The sequence below is a fragment of the Chrysochloris asiatica genome, unplaced genomic scaffold (assembly GCF_000296735.1).
Source record: "Chrysochloris asiatica unplaced genomic scaffold, ChrAsi1.0 scaffold00016, whole genome shotgun sequence".
NCBI lineage: Eukaryota > Metazoa > Chordata > Mammalia > Afrosoricida > Chrysochloridae > Chrysochloris > Chrysochloris asiatica.
In genome coordinates this window covers 6,215,895-6,236,023 of record NW_006408534.1, presented here as the reverse complement: position 1 = coordinate 6,236,023, position 20,129 = coordinate 6,215,895, and the positions used below count along the sequence as shown (strand labels likewise).

The 20,129-nt window shown below is 43.8% G+C and overlaps 1 protein-coding gene across 1 annotated transcript in view; it reads right to left on the bottom strand.

Moving 5' to 3' along the window:
• GALNT14 (UDP-N-acetyl-alpha-D-galactosamine:polypeptide N-acetylgalactosaminyltransferase 14 (GalNAc-T14)) overlaps positions 1-20,129 on the bottom strand; it is a 346,096-nt gene that overhangs the window by 5,196 nt on the left and 320,771 nt on the right. Inside the window, exons 10-13 of the mRNA XM_006835163.1 lie at positions 14,669-14,795; positions 11,965-12,057; positions 7,061-7,144; positions 6,219-6,363 (exon numbers count right to left, since the gene is read on the bottom strand). Of these exons, the coding sequence (XP_006835226.1) occupies positions 6,219-6,363; positions 7,061-7,144; positions 11,965-12,057; positions 14,669-14,795 (449 nt within the window). The remainder of the gene's footprint in view (positions 1-6,218; positions 6,364-7,060; positions 7,145-11,964; positions 12,058-14,668; positions 14,796-20,129) is intronic.

The window sequence follows — 20,129 nt, the reverse complement described above, 5'->3', positions numbered from 1 at the left end:
TAGATATCCAAATGTAGTCTAGATGGCAGAGTGGGTCCCACTGAAGGCTCAAGATTTTAGGGAGGGACGAAAAGCAGGGTCCCAGACCCAGGTCTGAGGGTAGGGCCCCCTGGAGACCATTAGCCCTGACCCTACTGTACAACCGGCTTCAGATTTCTGCCCTTCTCTGAAAATGAGGCTCAACATACAGGCCCAACATTTCTCTGGTAGTGAGAGATGAGGCCCATTCCTCTGCCTGGTTTTCTGACTCCATTGCTACAGTGAACCAGGAATTAACATTTACAAAATAAACCCTGCAATTAGCTGACGATCACAAGACAATGGCATCAAATTTTTTTCTATATTAGAAGTATTAACTGATTAAACATAAAAACTGAAAGTATACCACAATCTCTAGAAGTCCACTTTTCATTTCTTCTTTAATATCTTAGGGACCTCAAGAACAGTAAGTACTCTGGATGTTTTTGACATCTAAGATACCCTGCCCAGAAGTGCCTTTCAGGAAGGATGCATAAGGCACATCCAAGGCCTAGGGGCTGAGGAAATCATCTCCCAGAAACCCCACCCCCAATACCAAGGAGAGTGTGTGAACAAACACAGATCGAAGCTAAGTGGACCTTCCATTAACTGGTGCTTTACTAGCATTTAAATAATTTAGTTTCATAGCGGAGCATCTGCCAGAGAAGAGGAGACGAGAGGAGACATAAGACACTCTTAGGAACAGGCAGGGGTCGGCAGGGGTGGGACGCATGGAGAGGTTTTCTGATGCCCATTCTGGCCTGTTAGACTTCCCAGAATGGCTGTGATTAATGGGTTTATCAAACAATCGTGGAGTCAGAAATGGGCTCCGGGAAGAAAGCAGCAGTCACTCCAGCTGGCTTTGCCTGGCTCAGCTCAGTGTGGATTTCTAGTGATGTTTCCATTTAGGGGATGGCAAACCCACAACCCATGATTGATACCACCTTCCAGCTTACCAATACACAGGATATTCAGCACCCATGGGTGTGGGCACCTTAGGAGTACATAGCAGGAGACTGAACGGCATCTGTAGCTTTTACCTGAGGAGAAGATGGATGAATGGGGCAGAAGGGAGGGCAGTGAGGACTTCCTACTATAAGGAAGTCTCTGGAGAAACTGTCAGCAGGAGAAGAGGGTGGTATGGAGGTGATGGCTTGACTGTTCCTACAAAAGCTGGGAGGAAACGGAGTCACGTCTCTCTTATCTTGTACTGGATGGAGGTTGAGAGAGGAAAGATTTTCCTAAGTGGAGATCATTGGAGAAGTAAAATTCTGAATAATGCAGACATGAGGGTGGAGTTAGGGGCGCAGACTGAGAGCATGATATTGGATCGGAATGGGGCATCTCCTACTCTGATAAGTAAGATGCAATCATCCAAGAGCAGCTGGAGCTATTTTGCTCCCAGGGAACATTTGGTAATATCTGGTGACATTTTTGATTGCTATAACTGGGAAGAAAGTGCTATTGGTATCTCATGAGCGAAACTATGGATGCTCTAAATCTCCACCAATGTACAGGAATGCTCCCATAACAAAGAAGTATCCAGTCTCAGTACCAACACTGTTGAGGCTGAGAAACTATAGCTTAGGTCTCAGTGCCTGGGCTGCAGGCAGCTGGCCTGTCTCAATCCTGCTCTGGCATTGACTCATGTGAGACTTTGGTAGAGTTGCATAACTGTAAATGGGGGTAACAATATATTGTGGGGTTGTTGTGAAGAAGCAAATGGGATGATGGGGACCCTGGCACCTGGCACAGGGAATGAACTCTAGGGATTGTGGTTCCACTGAGTTGGTTAAGTTCCACTGAGTTGGTTGTGACTCTTAGTGACCCTGTATAGGGTTTCCGAAGAATGGCTGTTGAGTTTGAACCACGACCTTGTGGTCCAGTGCTTTATTCCACAGCTCCACACCAGGACTCCACTCCAGGGATAGCATTATTATAAGTGGTGGAAGGAGAACTGATCAGGTGAGAAAGAAAGGAAGGATGGGATCATCAGGCAGGAAGGGGACCTGCCAGCCTCCAACCCCCTTCTCCGCACCCTGAACACACACAGTAGATATAGGCTTTATATGCCAAAGGTGTCAAGATGAGTCTGAGCTTCTGAGAAGAGTTTTTCTCTTCATTTTGCCCATCCAGGGTATCTAGCTGACATGTTTCTAAAACGCCTAGATTGCAGGGGAAACAGGTAGAAAAACACACTCAAAATAATAAATATACTTTTAATTTGTGTTTCTCTCTTTCTCTAAATTGGGGTAGAAATTAGGTTGGTGCATCTATCTCCTCTCTTTCACATTTTTTTTTGCCCTTCTGGAGAATCCAGCAAAGTTAAGAGGAAACTTGTTAACCTAGAGACTTTTGGGGCCGCACATGTTTACAAACTGATGATGTATTTCTCTCTCATTTCACCCAAGGCAGCAGTGTGCTGACACCTTCGATACACACGAAGATTAAAAACATCTGCTCTCAAGGTTGACAAGGCAGCAGGGGAAGGAGGAGGCTGGGTAAGGGCTGGCTCCTCACAGCCCCCTCTCCCGCCCTGGCATGGGGATACAGCCTTTGTTTCCCTCTCCTGGAAGTTGCCACTAGAAACTGACCAAGAAGAACCTCTCGTCAGACATTTCCTATGAAGGTGAGTCTTAACCCATGTTTTACTATGTATAACCCAGAAGAAGAGTCCTATGGCAGCTGTGACTCTGCCAAGAGAGTCTGAGGAGCCAAATCCTGCCTTCTTCACTTACTAGTATATGACCACACACCACCTTTCTGAGCTTTGGTTTCATCATCTGTAAAATAATAGTAATACTGACTTACAGGATCAGTAGTTGGAAAATATGGCCTCAGTGATAGAAACGATGCAGGAGAGCTCATGATAAAAATTTTGCAAAATCAGTGACTTCTTCATTTCAATTACCTTTTTAAAACAACATAAAAGAAGACTATACACATGGACCTCACCGGATGGAATACACAGAAATAAAATTGACTACATCTGTGGAAAGAGATGGTGGAAAAGCTCCATATCATCAGCCAAAACAAGGTCAGGGGCAACTATGGAACCGACCATTAACTGCTCACATGCAAGTTCAGGCTGAAGCTGAAAAAAATTAAAACAAGTCCACAAGAGCAAAAATATGACCTTGAGCATATGCCACCTAAATTTCGATGTAATCTGAAGAATAGATTTGATGCCTTAGATACTAAAGATTGAAGACCAGAAGAGTTATGGGATGACATCAAGGACATCATATGCAAGAAAGCAAAAGAAGCATTAAGAAGACAAGCAAAAAGGAAGAGACCAAAATGGATGTCAGAAGAGACTCTGAAACTTGCTCTTGAATGTAGAGCATCTAATGCGAATAGAAGAAATAAGGAGGTAAAAAGAGCTGAGTAGAAAATTTCAAAGAGCAGTTTGAGGATACAAAGTCAAATAGGATAATGAAATATGCAAAGACCTGGAGTTAGAAAACCAAAAGGGAAGAACACACTCAGTATTCCTCAAGCTGAGGAAACTGAAGAAAAAAATTAAGCCTTGCCTTGAAATATTGAAGAATTCTATGGGCAAAATATCGAATGATGCAGAAAGCATCAAAAGAAGATGGAAGGAATACAAAGAGTCACAGGACCAAAAAGAAATGGTTATTGTTCAACTATTTCAAGAGGTAATATATGATCAAGAGCCAATGATACAGAGGAAGAACTCCAAGGTGCATTGAAGGCATTGGAAAAAAACAAGGCTCTGAGAACTGATTGAATGCAAATTGAAATCTTTCAAGAAACCGAAGCAGTGCTGGAGGCACTCACTATGCCAAGAAATTTGGAAGACAGCTACCTGGTCAACTGACCAGAAGAAATCCATATTTGTGCCTATTCCAAAGACAAGTGATCCAACGGAATGCAGAAATAATTGGATAATATCATTAATATCCATGCAAGCAAAATTTGCTAAAGATATTTCCAAAACGGCTGTAACCCTTCATTGACAGAGAACTACCAGAGATTCAAGCCAGATTCAGATGAGGACATGGAACAAGGGATATCATTGCTGACATCAGACAGCTCTTGGCTGAAAGCAGAGAATACCAAAAAGATGCTTACCTATGTTTTATTGACTATGCAAAGTCTTTCAATTGTGTGGATTATAACAAGCTATGGCCAATACTGTAGAGAATGGGTATTCCAGAACACTTAACTGTGCTCATGATGAACTTGTACCTAGTCCAAAGGCAGTTGTTTGAACAGAACAGGGTAACACTGAATGGTTTAAATTTAGGAAAGGTGTGTACCAGGATTGTATTCTTTCACCTTAGTTAATCAATCTGTATGCTAAATACATAAACTGAGGAACTGGATTACATGAAGAAGAATGTAGCAACAGGATTGGAGGAAGACTCATTAACAACCTCTGATATGCAGATGGTACAACCTGGCTTGCTGAAATTGAAGAGGGCTTAAAATGTTTACTGACTGATGAAGATCAAAGACCAGAGTTTTCAGTATGGTTTTCCGCTCAATATAAAGAAAACAAAAATGTCATCACAGGACCAATAAACAACATCAAGAAAAATGGAGAAAAGATTGAAGTTGTTAAAGACTTCAATTTGCTCAGCTTAACCATTAACACTCATGGAAGCAGCAGTCAAGAAATCAAATGACGTATTGCTTTGGGCAAATGTGCTGCACACAACCTCTTCAAAATGTTTAAGAGCAAAGATATTAGTCTGAGGACTGTAAGCTGCGCCCGACCCAATCCATGGTATTTTCAATAACCTCATATGAAGTGAAAGTTGGACAGTGAATAAGGAAGACCACAGAAGAATTGATGCATTTGAGTTATGATGTTGGAGGAGAATATTAAAAGTACCAAGGACTGCCAAAAGTACAAACAAATCTGTGTTGGATGAAGTACAGCCAGAATGTTCTTTGGAAGCATTGGTGGTAGACTTCATTTCTCATACTTCAGACATATTATCAGAAGGGGCCAGTCTCTGCAGAAGGATATCATGTTTGATAAAATGGAGGGTCAGAGAAAAAGAGGAAGACCCCCAATGAGATGGATTGTCACAATGGCGGCAGCAATGGGCTTGAGTGTAGCAACAATTGTAGGGTTGGCACAGGACCCGGCCATGTTTTGTTTGCTATGCATAGAGTTGCTTTGTGGTACCGACTTGATGACACCTAACAACAGCAGGAAGTACATTCAGAGTGCTCTTAGTAGCGAGGATGGTAATATGTTGTCTCTCATTTTTTGGACATGTCAGAAGGGACAAGTCCTTGGAGAAAGACACTATGCTTGGTAAAGTGGAGATTAAGCAAAAAAAGAGGAAGATCACCAACAAAATGGATTTGTACAGTGGCAGCAGCAATGGGCTCAAACATAAGTTTTGAGTATGGAGCAGGACTAGTCAGTGTTTTGTTCTGTTGTGCATAGGGTCGCTATGAGTTGGAAATGACACGACAGCACCTAACAACACCAGGTGTCATGAAAGAAAGGCTTGGTGATCTGCTTTCAGAAATCAGCCATTGAAAAGCCCATGAAGCAGTGTTACTCTGACACACATGGAGTAGTAATGAGTTAGAGATGACCGGATGGCAACTGGGCAGTGTTACAGAGGTAAGACTGAGGATTTGGCAGTGACCTTTAAAATTGCAGTTCCATCCTCAGAGGGGATGGGAGGACAGAGGTGAATGAATGAAATAAAGCACAAGCAATCCTTTCTGAGCAGGCTACTCTGGACTTGCGGAGAGCAATGCACAGCAGAGGAAGAGCCAGAGTCCTGCTGAGGGGAAAGGGTATGAAACAGGGTGCTGCCTAGAGGTAGGAACAATGAAAGATGCTGATGGTTTGGCCAAATCTGTGACTACCTTCATGTGGGAGTAAATCTGTGCAAGACTCACATACCAGGCATTTCATCCTGGAGGCAGGAAGGACACCAACGAAAATACTCACAAAATTTCTGCTAATTTAGTGGGCAATGTTGGATAGGCATGATGCTGTCCTTCAGAGACATTCCATGCGTTTGGAAACCAAGGGGAGTCAAGGCATTTGCAGAGTGAGTGAGAACCACATGCCTCATGCTCTGCTTGTCTCTAGAATAATTGAACACTTGATGCTATGTAAAATCAGGTAACCGCAACTGTGTGAGCAGCTGTCTCCCTCCTCTCTGGGTCTGACGGTCTTGTATCCCTGTCAGTTACCTTACCTGTGACTTGGCTTCCTCGCTTTTGATCTTGATACAGGGGCTTAATTTGAGGTAGGGGATTTCTTGGTTTTTCCGCTTATATGTCTCTAGGCACTTCTGCCTTTGCCGAATATTGCCCTTCTGGATTGAGGAGTCCTTGGGGACCCTAGAGGAAAGTCAAGGGAGAGGTGAGAATCTGCTGCTTGTTGGGGAGGAGTGTTGCAGTGGCCAGGGCACCTCAATGAACTGTGCTGTCCTGATTTGCATTCTTGAGTGTGGGGTCAGACACTAAGGAGAGACTCATGGGACACAAGGGTAGATGGGATTTCTGGAATGAAACTAGAGTCATGTCCTCAGACTGCAACCTGGGGTTTAAGACCCTAACCATTGAGAAATACTGCAGCTAGCTCACCGAACCCCTAATGCCATTGATGTAGGGGGTATGAGTCATTCAGGGATAGAATGCTCACCTTCATCCAGGAGACCCAGGTTCAATTCCTCCACACAGTGGAGGCTTGTGTGTTGCTAGGATGCTGTATATATTTTAGGAGTTTCTAGACCAAGAAAGACTGGGCAATCTACTTCAGATCTGCAGTCCAACATGGGGATGGTGCAGGACTGAACTGGCAGGGTTTCATTTGTCACCATGAATGAGGAACCAATTCAACAGCAGCTAACCACAACAATACAGAGGGAATTCAGTTCCAATTTTGTCATCAAGGTAGGGGAAACCAACTTGTTTCCCCAAACCTTCCTAGACTTAATATGCTCTTCAAGACGATCACAGGCTGTTTCCTCCCGACCAAATCTGCTAAGGACCCTTCCCAACAGCCAGCCAAGGATCAAAGCTGTCAGGAAGATACCTGAGTTCTGGGTAGACATTCTCCAGGTACCACTTGAAGCTCTCACACTGCAGATTCTTCCTCAGGTTCAATCTGCTCTCAATGCTGGAGATGGGGAGACACAATGATAAAACACAGAGTGTCAGAGGCCGGCACCAGCAACACGTCTCAGTCTGGGGAGCACAGATCAAAATCTGTGCCCACGCTTTGCTCCCACGTCTCTCCCAAGGGTACTAGGGAAATTCAGCAAGCAGAGATTTCTACAGCTCTAGACACAGCTATGGAAGCGCTTAGCAATATCTCACAATGGTGCAGTAACGACACCAAGAAGTTGTGTGTTGACATGAAAATGGAATTTGGGGGGTGTTTTCATTAAAAACAAAGCTGCAAGAACATTCATTGTTTTGTTAATAATTCACTCTGGGCCTCACAGTCTACTCACAATCTTTTTGGATTCTGCAGTCAAAATACCCCCACTATGGCCCCAGCCTCAAAGAATGTGGTTCTTTGGATGACTCTTGAGAGTGGTTATGCATCTATTAATCAAATATTTACTGAGCACCTACTATGTGCCAAGCATTGTTCCCTCCCTGGGATATGATTTAATGCTTTCAGGCAAGAGAGGAGGCAATGAAACATACTGTACATGAGTACAGGGTGACCACTGTCAAGGTGTACCCTTGCTTGTTGGGTTGGTGGTGGTCTGGGTGGCAGTGTAGAAGTGTGAGTGTGGAAGGAAGAGTAGATGCTCTCTAGACAAACCAGACATGAGTGTGGTAGGGGCCTGCTACACACTGGGGAAACAGCAAAGAGAATTTAGTGAATGCAAGGAGATGAAAAGCAGTCTGCTGACAGTGGCATCACTAAAGGAGCTTAAAATACGTGTGTGTATGTGACTGTGCATGGGAGGGGGATTAATGAGGACAGTGAATGAGATGAGTGGGGATGACAGACCATTAAGGGTTCTGTGAGGCATTGTTGAGGAGTTTGGACTTTATTTTAAAGGCAGTGGGATGCACTTGTTAGATTCTGAGCAGAGTGGTGTTTGCATTTTAAGAGCATCTTCTTGCTGATTCAGCAGAGAATGGGTCTGATGGGGGGGGGGGGGCGCACCTGGGACAGAGAGAGGAGGCATGTGGCTGTTGCAGAAATCCAGGGGCTGCTGGTGCTTTCAGAAGACCAAAGGGTGGGAGTAGAGAGAGTGACAGGTTCATATCCCTCTACTTCTCCTTATTGACATCACTGGCACCCACCCAAGTTCCATCCATACCTTGCCAGCTTTACCCCCCTCACCCCAATGTTCTCCCATGACCCACTAACTATGCTTGTAATTTAAAGAGCTGTCTGTAAAGTTATATTTACAGCCTGCCTTCCCACCAGACTATAACCTTCATGAGGACAAAAATGATGACAATTTGTTTAAAATGCCAAATGCTCAGTGTCTGGCAAGGACTTGAGTGGCCAGTGCCCACAGAAGGCAGAATCAACTCGCACAGGTGACCGGGGACAGGGTTTGGATATGGAAGGGAGAAGTCGAGGATGATACCAGATTTCTGAGTTGGGCAACAGGATACAAGGAAGGTGGCTTAGAAGCAGACTTGGTTTAGGGTTTGGTGGGCTGGAGGAGCCTGGCAGACATCCAGGGGGATGTCCAGTGATAACTGGTGAAAACAGACTGGACTAGATTGGAGATAGAAATGTGAGCATCAGAGGCAAAGACACGAAGAGTGTGTAGTAGGAAGAAAAGAGGACATATGACAGACTCTCAGGGACGACCAACATGCAAGGGAAGAGGAATTGAGGCTGCAGATGAGACTGAGCCGCAGGGTCAGAAGTCAAGACTACAAACTTAAGGAAGTCAGGGGATCAGAAGCAGACCTGAGGGGTAGGGTAGAAGTAAAATCCAGTGTCAGATGCTAAGAGATAGCATAAGAGTGTGATAGTAAAAGATCCAAGGGAATCATGGGTAAATGAGGGAGGCAGTTGGAGCCATCCCAGAGGATGGTGACAAAGGCCTCAGCTGGCTGTCAGGACATGAGAAGGGGCAGGGGATGCTGGGAATGCAGATACTGTGTCAAGAAGCTTGGTTCTGAAGGAGTTTGTTCTCGTTCTTCCTTATTTTTGAGAGATGTAAGATAGTTGAATAAGTTTAAATGCTGTGGGAAGAGATGCAGTGGAGAAGAGCTTAGAGATCAGGGTGAGGAGAGTTACCTGAAAGGTAAAGTCCAGTGATTCCCACAAAGAGTAATTCCCCGCACTTGTTATACATAGGAATCCACTGAGGGTCCTTTGCAATTCCACAGCCCAGGCCACACTCTGAACCAAGTAAATCAACAGGCATACATATTTTTTAAATACCCCAGGTGATTACAACGTGCTGACAAGTTTTGGAACCATCTCTAGAATCTTGCTTCTCAAATCACGGTCCTTACCACTTCAACCTCTAGGAGCTCATTAGAAATGTAGACGTCCTGAATCAGATCCTCAGGAGATCTGTGTGTACTTTAAAGTTTGAGAAACTCTGCTCCAGGAGGCAAGAGGAGATGAATCCAGGTAGAGAGTGCTAGATCAATGTTGATTTATAAATGAAAGCAGGAATGAATGGCAGACCTAGGGTACAGGAGGAGGGCTGGCCTAACACAAAGGAAGCCCATCCTGTCCTCTGAGAGAAACAGAGAGGTGGGTGGTGCTCTTGCACTGAAGTTAATAGGTTGGTTTGTTTCAGGAAGTTAATGTCTTCTACTTCATCTAGAAGGGGCTCTGGTAGCAAAGATGACCAGTTGGGCTGCTAACTTCAAGGTCAGCAGTTTGAAATTACCAGCCGTTCCATGGGAGAAAGAGGCTTTCTGCTCCTGTAAAGATTTACAGCCTCGGAAAACCTATGCAGGGTTGCTATGAGTTGGAACTGACTCCACGGCACACCACCACCACCACCACGTCATCTATGGATTCCTGGTGTGGTGCTATAGGATTACCACTGGACTACAAATCACAAGGTTGGGAGTTCAAACTCACCAGGGGATCCTCGGAAACCCTATACAGGGTTGCTCTGAGTCGGAACCGACTCGAAATCATTTAACAAATTTATCTATAAGGAGTCCTAGTGACATGCTGAAGGATAAAACACTGGACTGTGAGGCTGGTTTGAACCACAAGATTGGCAGTTCAAACTCACCAGCTGCTCCTTGGAAACCTTATACAGGGTCACTATGAGTCAGAACTGACTCAACAGCACTTAACAACAACAACTTCATCTATAAGGAGTCCTGGTATGCTGCTCAAGGAAAAAACACTGGACTGCAAGGTTGGTTTGAACTACAAGGTCGGTGGTTCAATCTCCCCAGCTGCTCCTTGGAAACCCTATACAGAACCACTTCACTCTCAAATGACTCACCTTCCCTTTATAGATGAAATTGAAAGTGAAAGGAGATGTGAAATGCTTAGGGAGAGTGGTGTTGTTAAATGCAGTTGAGTCAGTTCTAATTCACAGCGAACCTGTACAGTTGGGTTCATCCAGGGTTGAGAAAACTTTGCCAGGTTAATAGATGGAGAATGGGGTTAAAGACAGAAGGACAAGAATTTTTAAGTACTCATTGTAAGCAAGATTGTGGAACCCAAGCTGAAGAAGGAAGAATAAAAAAGGAGAGATGGCCAGTGAATTGAAAATTCTGGTGAACAATGAGACTGAATTTCCTAGGAGGTTTTGAGGGCAAGGTTTTGAGGTCTGGAGGCACAGAATAGCTTTATGATTTCTGGGGAAGAAATCATTTTGGCTGGTTCAGATCTCATTTTCAAAGGTAGTGATAGGCCCAACCAATGAGGTTTGTTGTTGTTGTTAAGTGCCATTGAGTTGGTTCCGACCGACAGAGACCCTGTATAGGGTTTCTGAGGAGTGGCTGGTGAGCTTGAACCACCCACTGACCTTGAAATTCAAATGGACCTTGCAGCCCAACACAATAGCCCATAGCACCACACCAGGGTTCCAATGAAGTTTAGGTTGCAAAAAAATTTGTTCAACATTCTTCATGTGACTAGTCATTGGTTACCCACAAAGAAATGTAAATAATAACATAAATGAAGTTGTCATTTTCTCTGCCCAAATCAGCTCTGGGTTGTGTAATGCAATGTCATATAGTTTCAGAATTAGGTACATGTGGTGTTTTCGTTTTGTTTGTTTGAAACTTTTGCATTTCTCCCATGTCTCTCTGTTAAAAAAATGATTATCTTTGTAAATATATAACACATTTTCTAATTTAACATTTTTTCACAGGTACAATTTATTGACATCAATTACATTATTGATGCTCTACAATATCACCAATATCTGTTAACAGTATTTCCACCACAGATAAGCACGGCTTAGAGTCCCCATATTTCCCTTATAGGGGATATGTTTCATATTTGTTTTAGCCCGAGTCTTCTCATCTGTAAAATAGGAACCATTAACCCACTTCTCAGAGTTCTGTGAGGATTAACGTTATAACGTATGTAATGGCATCAAGTGCAGATGAATATTCCTTCTCTTTCCTTTTCTATCCCCATGAGGCTGGAGTGTTACCGAAGGAGACATCTGTATGCATCCTATCTTTCTGAGAAAGAAGGGAAATTTAAGCTTGGGTGTCTGAGAAGGAGAAGGAAGTCTTCAGGAATATCAACCTGGAAGAGAGCTAAACATTTAATCCAGCATTCAATATTTCTTCAAGAACTGAGCTCCACATATGCTGCCATATAATAATTTCATGAGAACTACCTAAATTTTGTGTTCTCAGGATGGAGTAGAAGCTATAAGGATGGCAGAGATCAGAGGTTCAGAGAGACCTGCTAAGCAGATAGGATCACCTTGGCAGACAGGCCTATCAGGACCTGTTTGCGATTGGCCTCTGTGTTATTCCCCCTCTGCACTGCTCAGTCAGAAGGACACTTACTTCCCAAAGGGTCTCTCCAGGGCGAAAGGCCGGGCAGCATAATAGTATTGTTTGTATTCATCCATCCACACTTCGGCTGTTCGCTTGGTGTTCCTAGGGAGACAGCAAGTGTCAGGAAAGGTCAGGTTAAAAAATACACTTGTGGTTGAGTGGGCAGTATCACCAAGCTTCCACTCTATGGAGACACAATTCACTAAATCATTATTCCCATGACCTAAACCCAGCCAAGCCACACCTAAAAGTTACTTCACTCCAAGACATACAAAAACACTTCCATCTAAAGGTACAGGCCAGATACATCAGCCAGAAACAGAACTTCTGTGGCTTTCATTAAAACAGGGTGAAAAGGACCAAGAGAACCCAGACCACCCCTTTGCTGCCAGGAACAAAGAGTGAAAAGGCCGGGTCGGTGCTAAGGATCCCGCTTCTGGTCTCCATGGGCTGGCACTCCCAGACCCTCCCCTTTACACAGGGCAATGTTGAGGGCACACACCCACCACGATCAACTCAACTACAGAGCAGGTCTTCCCGGAGGCCAGGCAGTCAGCTTAGCGCCAGTGTAAAGGATGAAGTCATCAAGCCATGTCTTTGTCACATTGTCAGCACACTTTAGTTTTTTAACCAGATACTTGTTTTGAGTCTGACCCCAAAAGGCCACAGAAAAAGAGAGATGGACACTGCGGATGCCATCATTCAGAAGTCAGGGAGGCGGGGGTACCAGGCAGAGCCTCAGGGAAGAGAGGAAAGATACCAAGAACAATCATACCCAGAGTGGTATGGGAGCAGGCAGTGTCTGCCAGGGTCCTTGGAAGTGAACTTGAGGTCTAACTAGAAAAGGCTTAGTCCTCCTCCAGATTTCTGGCTTTGGTTTAGAAGAGAGGTATTAGAACATGGATAGTTGTGCAAACCAGTTTTCAGTGTATCAAAGACTGTGAACAGTGTTTTGTTGTCCCCTTCCACTGCCCTAATCATAAGCAAATTGGAAGTTTATCAGACATCAATGCCACATTCCTCCCATCACTGAATTACCTACCAGTGGCATGCTGGATGCTGACTGGTTAGGAGCCAGTTTCTCCAACAATGCTTGGATCCAGTGGCTCTACCCACTTGCTTCCACACAGACACATCACTCTCTTAGGACAGCTGTCCAATGCGTTCCTTTCTTTCCTTAGACACTCTAATGCTCAGGCGGATCTGCCTTTGTGCCTTCTCCTGCCCCATGGTCATTGCCTTCCCTTGCTTACCATAATTTTGCAAAAGGTGTTCCTAATTTCCCCACTGCTCAAACCCATGCCCAAATCTGCTATGTCAGTATGCGACCCATATTCATTTGTACATGTGAAAACTGAGAAGGGACAAAGACAGGAGAGGAAATGACTTCTCAAACAATGAAAAATGCAAAAAAGTGGCAATTTCTCCCTGTGATGGCTAATGTTATATGTCAGCTTGGCTAGGTGGGTTATACTTTCATAATGTACTATGATGTCATGCGATGTAATGATGTGATGAGATGCAGATTTTGGATTCACCAGTTCCACAATCATGGAGACGGCAGAAGTTTCAGCCTGCTACCTGACCTATGGGTTGAGGACTTGGGGCCCTGGTATGGAGCTGTGGGTTAATGAGCCAGACTGCAAAGTTGTTTGAACTGCAAGGTCAGCGGCTCATGCTCACCAGTTGCTCCTTGGAAACCCTATACAGGGTCGCTATGGGTTGGAACCAACTCGATGGCACTTAACAACAAGATCCCATGTTGTGAGTCATTTCTTTGAAGTACATCAATCTCTTTCTCTTGTTTACTCTCTTTATACACAATGTAAAAACACATATGTTTCCTTGGGTTTGCTCCTCTAGAGAACCTAGACTAAGACACTGCCCCTCCCTACAAATGGACCAAATGACAGAAGAAGAAAGAGTATGAATGAGTGAGTGAGTTAAGGTATCAGATGCTAAGAGACAAGATGATTAGGGAGGTGAGAGAAGCTAAGGGAAAGATAAAAAATAAAACAGAAAAGGGCACATTCAGATACTCTGTCAACGGGCTTTAGTTTTTTTAAATCATGTATTTGTTCTGAGCCTGGCCCCAAAAGTCACAGAAAAAGAGAGCTGGACTGCGGATGAGGAAAAAGATTGCAGGAGAGGAAATGTAGGGAAGAAGAGGACACATGGAGGGAAGAGAAGAGCAAGGTACAGGTAAGTGGCCACTGTTTGGTGGTTAAGTTCCAATAGCTTCTTAGTATAACACCTGCTGCCCAACCCTTTCTGTACATTGACTAGGTCCTGGAGAAGGTCTCTAAATTGTACCCAGTGTGCTTCCTTGGTCCCCACATCTTTCCAAGGACTTTTCCTCTAGTCACTCAACCTGAATGTGCGGACAATGGACTTCCTAGAACACAGGGCAAAAATAGCTGCTCTCCTCCCCATTCCAAACAACCCAGAGCCTTATCCTGGCAGGGCAGTATGCCCAGTGACTGGAAGTCCCTGAGGCCATATGTAGGATCTTGTAAGTGTCAAGGGAATCAATGGATAGAACAAAGACAGTGCTTACTTTGTTCCTAATGCTTGATGTGGTGGGCAGACCTCCCGCTCAGGCTGTGCCAGGTACACTCAGGCAACCTAACAGAACACCATTACAGCCGCAACCCACCACCAGAAACCTTCTGCCCATGGTGGCCCTCACCCCTGGACGCGGACGCTCACTTACTTTATGTAAGTGTTGGCATTTCCATCCGGGAAAACATATGGGTGCTTCTTCCGGAAGACATGCCCGACTCTGCTGCAGGGGATGATCTCTAAGCTGCCGCCACACATCCACACTCTGAAGGAGATTTCTGCAACACAGTCATAACCCTCTTTTTACTGCTTTGCCTCCCCTGGAGGAGAGAGGGCATAGGAAACAGGAAGGCAGACAGGCCAGGGAATCCTAGGCCTAAACACATGGTGAGAGTCTGCACTACCCAGCCTAGGGCATGCTGGGTAAGAGCAGTTGTTCCACTGGTTGGGCATCCTCAGAGGGTGATATGAGCTGATGTAGGAACAACACTCCCTGACATGGAGAAAGTGCTGCAGACTCAACTGAGTTGCTTTAAACTAGGAAAGAGAAGACCTGATGTAAACTGAGAGTTGCTCTTGAATATGTAGATCTGTGGAAGATGGACTAGCCTTGCTGTACTTAACACCAAAGGGTTAGAATCAGCATAGAGAAGAACATTTCATTAGCGAAGATGGAAGAATTTGCTAATTGTCGGGGCCCAGATAGAAGTGTCTCAAGAGGAGTGAAGTTCCCACTCACGACAGAGACCATAATGACATGGCTGGGAACCAACAGAAGTATAACCCAGAAGTCTCCACAGCCCTTGAACAAGGGCTCCACAGCTCCTTCCAACACTGAGACTGCAGTTTGAATGAATGGGGAGGCCACCTGAATCACAGTCCTGGAGCGGTCACTGACAGCTGTGAGCAGTGAGCAGCTTTAGGGAATAGCAGAAGCCTCCAAGTGGTCCTTGGGATGCCTGGGCAGGGCTTTTGGGCACAGACTCATCTCTTCCTGGCTGTTGCTGCTCGGGAAACTCAGAGTAGTGCGTGGGGAGGAATCAGCAGAGGCAGCTGTGACCGGGCTGTTGCTGGCTTGAGTTTCTCTCCTGAAACCACTTACAAGCAGGCTTGAAGCACCGGCTCAGCTAGGAGACAGAAGCAGCAGCAGAGACAGCAGAAGGAGAGCTGGGGGGTGGGGGAGGGACAGTGACAGTGGTTTCACTGGAGGAGTGAGGAGTGTTTTATCACTGACATTGTTTAGAACTGCCAGAACATGGTGATAATAAAAAGCAGGCTGACTGTTGGACAGTTTTATTACTGTTTGTAAATTTTTGCCTGGATGGTCCCCCATTCTGTCTGTACCCAGGACAGGCTGCTTTTCTGCTGTCCAACGAATGGAAAGGACAGCTTCTGATCTGTGGGATTTCCTGTTCACCTCATGATTCTGCAGCCAAGCTAAAGTCAGAGGACAGATAGCCTCATAACAAATCCAGCGATGGCCTGACTGCAGCTATGTGGAGATGCATCAGGTGTTCAGGAAAGAAAATGAAGAATCAGGTATTCTAGCACCTTCGTATCCACACCTACATTCCACAGCAACCCAGGACCCACCTGCCTGCCTCATCTGTTTCCCCACCAGTGGTCTTCCATTCTCCAGCTTTCCCTTCTACTTCCTGCTCTTCATCTCCCTTCATTCCAAGTCTCCAAAGCAGATTTGTAGGCTCAAATGCTTCATCTTGATCCTCATCTACTTCCATTCACCAGTCCTTAACCTCTTTCCTACTGATTCTTTCTACCTGCCCTTGGAAAGTCCACTGAAATGCAGGCAAGACGTCCTTGACCCCAGTCTTACTGATATCACTTAGTTTGGGAAGAACTTAGTTTGGCATCAGGCTGAAGTAAACTACTAACTACATTCTTGGGAAAGCCTGCTTCACTTGCCATGGTTTGGTTTCTTCATCTGTTAAACCAAGATCAAATATTGCAGGATTGCTATCAGAATCATGCTCATGAGAATAAATCATGGAAACCTGAAGTACACCCACTCCTCACTTATTGGCATAATTAGGAGACCAGGTCATTATGTGACTATATTGTTGTTGTTAAGCGATGTTAAGTCGGTTTGGACCCATAGCGACCCTGTACAGGGTTTCCAGGGAGCTGCTGGTGAACTTGAACTGTCAACCTTGTGGTTCAAACCAACTTTGAAGTCCAGCACATTAACCCACAGCGCCACACCAGGACTCCTATATGAATGTGGTGGTGGTGGTTATGTGTCGTGGAGTTGGTTCTGACTCATAACGACCCTGTACAGGGTTTCCGAGGCTGTAAATCTTTACAGGAGCAGAAAGTCTCATCTTTCTCCAGAACAGCTGGTAGTTTCAAACTGCTGACCTTGTGTTTCGCAGCCCGATTCATAACCACTACACTACCAGAGCTCCTTTATGTGAATATGTTGTTGTTGTTGTTAGGTGCTGTGGAGTTGGTTCCATGGCGACCCTGTACAGGGTTTCCGAGTCTGTAATTCTTTATAGGCGGAGAAAGCCTCATCTTTCTCCCGTGGAATAGCTGGCAATTTCGAACTGCTGACTCTGAGGTTAGCTGCCTGATTTGTAACCACTACAATACCATATAGGGTTAATTAAAAATTCAGGCTGATCACATCAATACACAACTGCCAAACCATTGAAAATCTTGGTCCAGTCAAGTGGATACACAACCTTCACAATCACAACCAGGGTGACTCACCTCACAACTTTGCGTTTGTTACAGCCACTTGTACTTTGTTTTTGTGCAAAATAATTGGATAGAGGATTTTTTTACTATTGTCATAAATATAAAATGTCAGATAATGAGATATTCGATAAGTGAGGAGAAGACATACTCAAGTAGGTTATTTGCAGTTATTATGAGCAATTTTTCTGAAGCTACTCTCTATAAACCATGGATAGTAGTAGAAATCAAGCATCTATGTACATTTCCAACTTCCCGATAACTGACAGCCTTCTTCTTCTGCCCACTTCTGGCCACAGAAGAATCTCTTGAAATTTGTGAAGTTAATATGTGAGATTTTGACTCTCCAAAAATTCCATGATACATAGTAATTTGGCATTTTGCAGAGGCATGATATGAATTGTGTGTTCCTACAGGTTAGTGTTTATCTGAGAATCACAGTTATGGACAGAGTATGTTGAAGTTCTAACCCCAGTTGTTGTTAAGTGCTGTTGAGTTGATTTCAACTTATAGCGACCCTCGATGCTCAAAAGGAAAAATCACTGTCTGATCCTCATAATTGCTGTTACACTTGAGCCTGTTGCTGTCTGTCAGTTTGTCATGCTGTGGTGACTTGCATGTTGCTGTGATTTTGGAAGCTATGCCATGAGTATTTTATATAACAATCAGCAGGGTCACCTATGGTGGACAGGCTTCAGCTGAGCTTCCAGATGAAGTCAGACTAGGAAGAAGGAGAGGCAGAGTACTTCTGAATATTTATGAATAGTAGTGGAACACTGCCAGATAGCACCAGAATACTGAATATTGAAACACGATGAGGAGCACTAGAATATTGTCAGATATAGTGCTGGAAGATGAGACCCTCAGATTGGAAGGCATTCAAAACACGACTAGGAAAGAGCTGCCTCCTCAAAGTAGAGTTGACTGTGATGACACAAATGGAGTAATGCTTTTGGGACCTTCATTTGCTGATGGGGCAAAACTCAAAACGAAGTGAAACAGCTGTAAACATCCATTAATAATCAGAACATGGAATGTACGTGTATGAATCTAGGGAAACTGTCAAAAATGAAATGGAATGCATAAACATCAATATCCTAGGCATTAGTGAGCTGCAAGGGACTGGTATTGGCCATTCTGAATCTGGCAATCACATGGCTTACTATGCTGGGAATAATAAATTGAAGAAAATGGTGTAGCATTCATCATCAAAAAGAATATTCAAGATCTGTGTATGGATAATATCCATATGCCAGTAAGAAAGACCAATTAATACCACTATTATTCAAATTTATGCCCAAACCACTAAAACCAGTGATGATGAAATTGAAGGATTCTACCAACTTTTTTAGTCTGAAATTGATCAAACATGCAATCAAGATGTATTGATAATTACTGGTGACTGGAATATAAAGGTTGGAAACAGAGTAAGGATCGGTAGTTGGAAAACATGGTCTTGGTGATAAAAATGATGCCAGACATTGCATAATAGAATTTTTCTAGAACAATGAATTGTTATTGCAAATACTTTTTTAAAACAACATAAAAGACTACTATACACATGGACCTCACCAGATGGAATACACAGAAATAAAATCGACTATATCTGTGGAACGAGACGGTAGAAAAGCTCCGTATCATCAGTCAAAACAAGGCCCAGGGCAGACTGTGGTACAGACCATCAATTGCTCATATGCAAGTTCAGGCTGAAGCTGAAGAAAATTAAAACAAGTCCACAAGAACCAAAATATGATCTTAAACATATGCCACCTGAATTTAGAGATCATCTGAAGAGCAGATTTGAAGCATTAGACACTTAAGACCAGAAGAGTTGTGGGATGACATCAAGAATAGCATACAAGAAGAAAGAAAAAGGTCAGTAAGAAGACAAGAAAGGAGGAAAAGAACAAAAAGGATGTCAGAAGAGACTCTGAAACTTGCTCTCCAGCATAGAGATGCTAAAGCAAATGGAACAAATGAGGAGATAAAAGAACTGAACAGAAAATTTCAAAGAGCAACTAGAGAAGACAAAGTCAAATCTTAAAACAAAATATGCAAAGACCTGGAGTTAGAACACCCAAGGGGAAGAAAATGCTCAACATTTCTCAAGATTAGGGAACTGAAGAAAAAACATTAAGCCTCGACATGCAGTTTTGAAGGATTCTATGGGCAAAATATTGAATGATACAAACAGCAAAAAAAGATCGAAAGAACAAACAGAGTTACTATACCCAAAAGAAATGGTTAATGTTGAACCATTTCAAGAGGTAACATATGATCAAGAGCCAATGGTAGTGAAAGAAGAAGTGCAAGATGTATTGAAGGCATTGACAAAGAACAAGGCTCTGAGAATTGATGGAATACAAATTGAAATCTTTCAACAAACTGATGCAGCACTGGCGGTACTCACTTATCTATGCCAAAAAATGTGGAAAACAGCTACCTGACCAACCAATTGGAAGAGATCCATATTTGTGCTTATTCCAAAGAAGGGTGACCCAAACAGGATACTGAAATAATTGGATAATATCATTAATATCCCATGCAAGTAAAATTTTACTAAAGATATTTCAAAAGCAACTACAAGTATACCTTGACACAGAACTGCCAGAGGTTCAAAGTGGATTCAAACGAGGACATGGAATGAGGGATACCAATGCTGATGTCAGATGGATCTTGGCTGAAAGCAGAGAATACCAGATTCATGTTTACCTGTGCTTTATTGACTACACAAAAGATTTTGATTGTGTGGATCATGACAACTTATGGACAACATTGCAGAGAATGAGTGTTGTGAATACTTAATTGTGCTCATGAGAAACCTGCGTATAGATTAAGAGGCAGTTGTTCAAACAGAACAAGGGAACACTGAATGGTTTAAATTTAGGAAAGGTGTG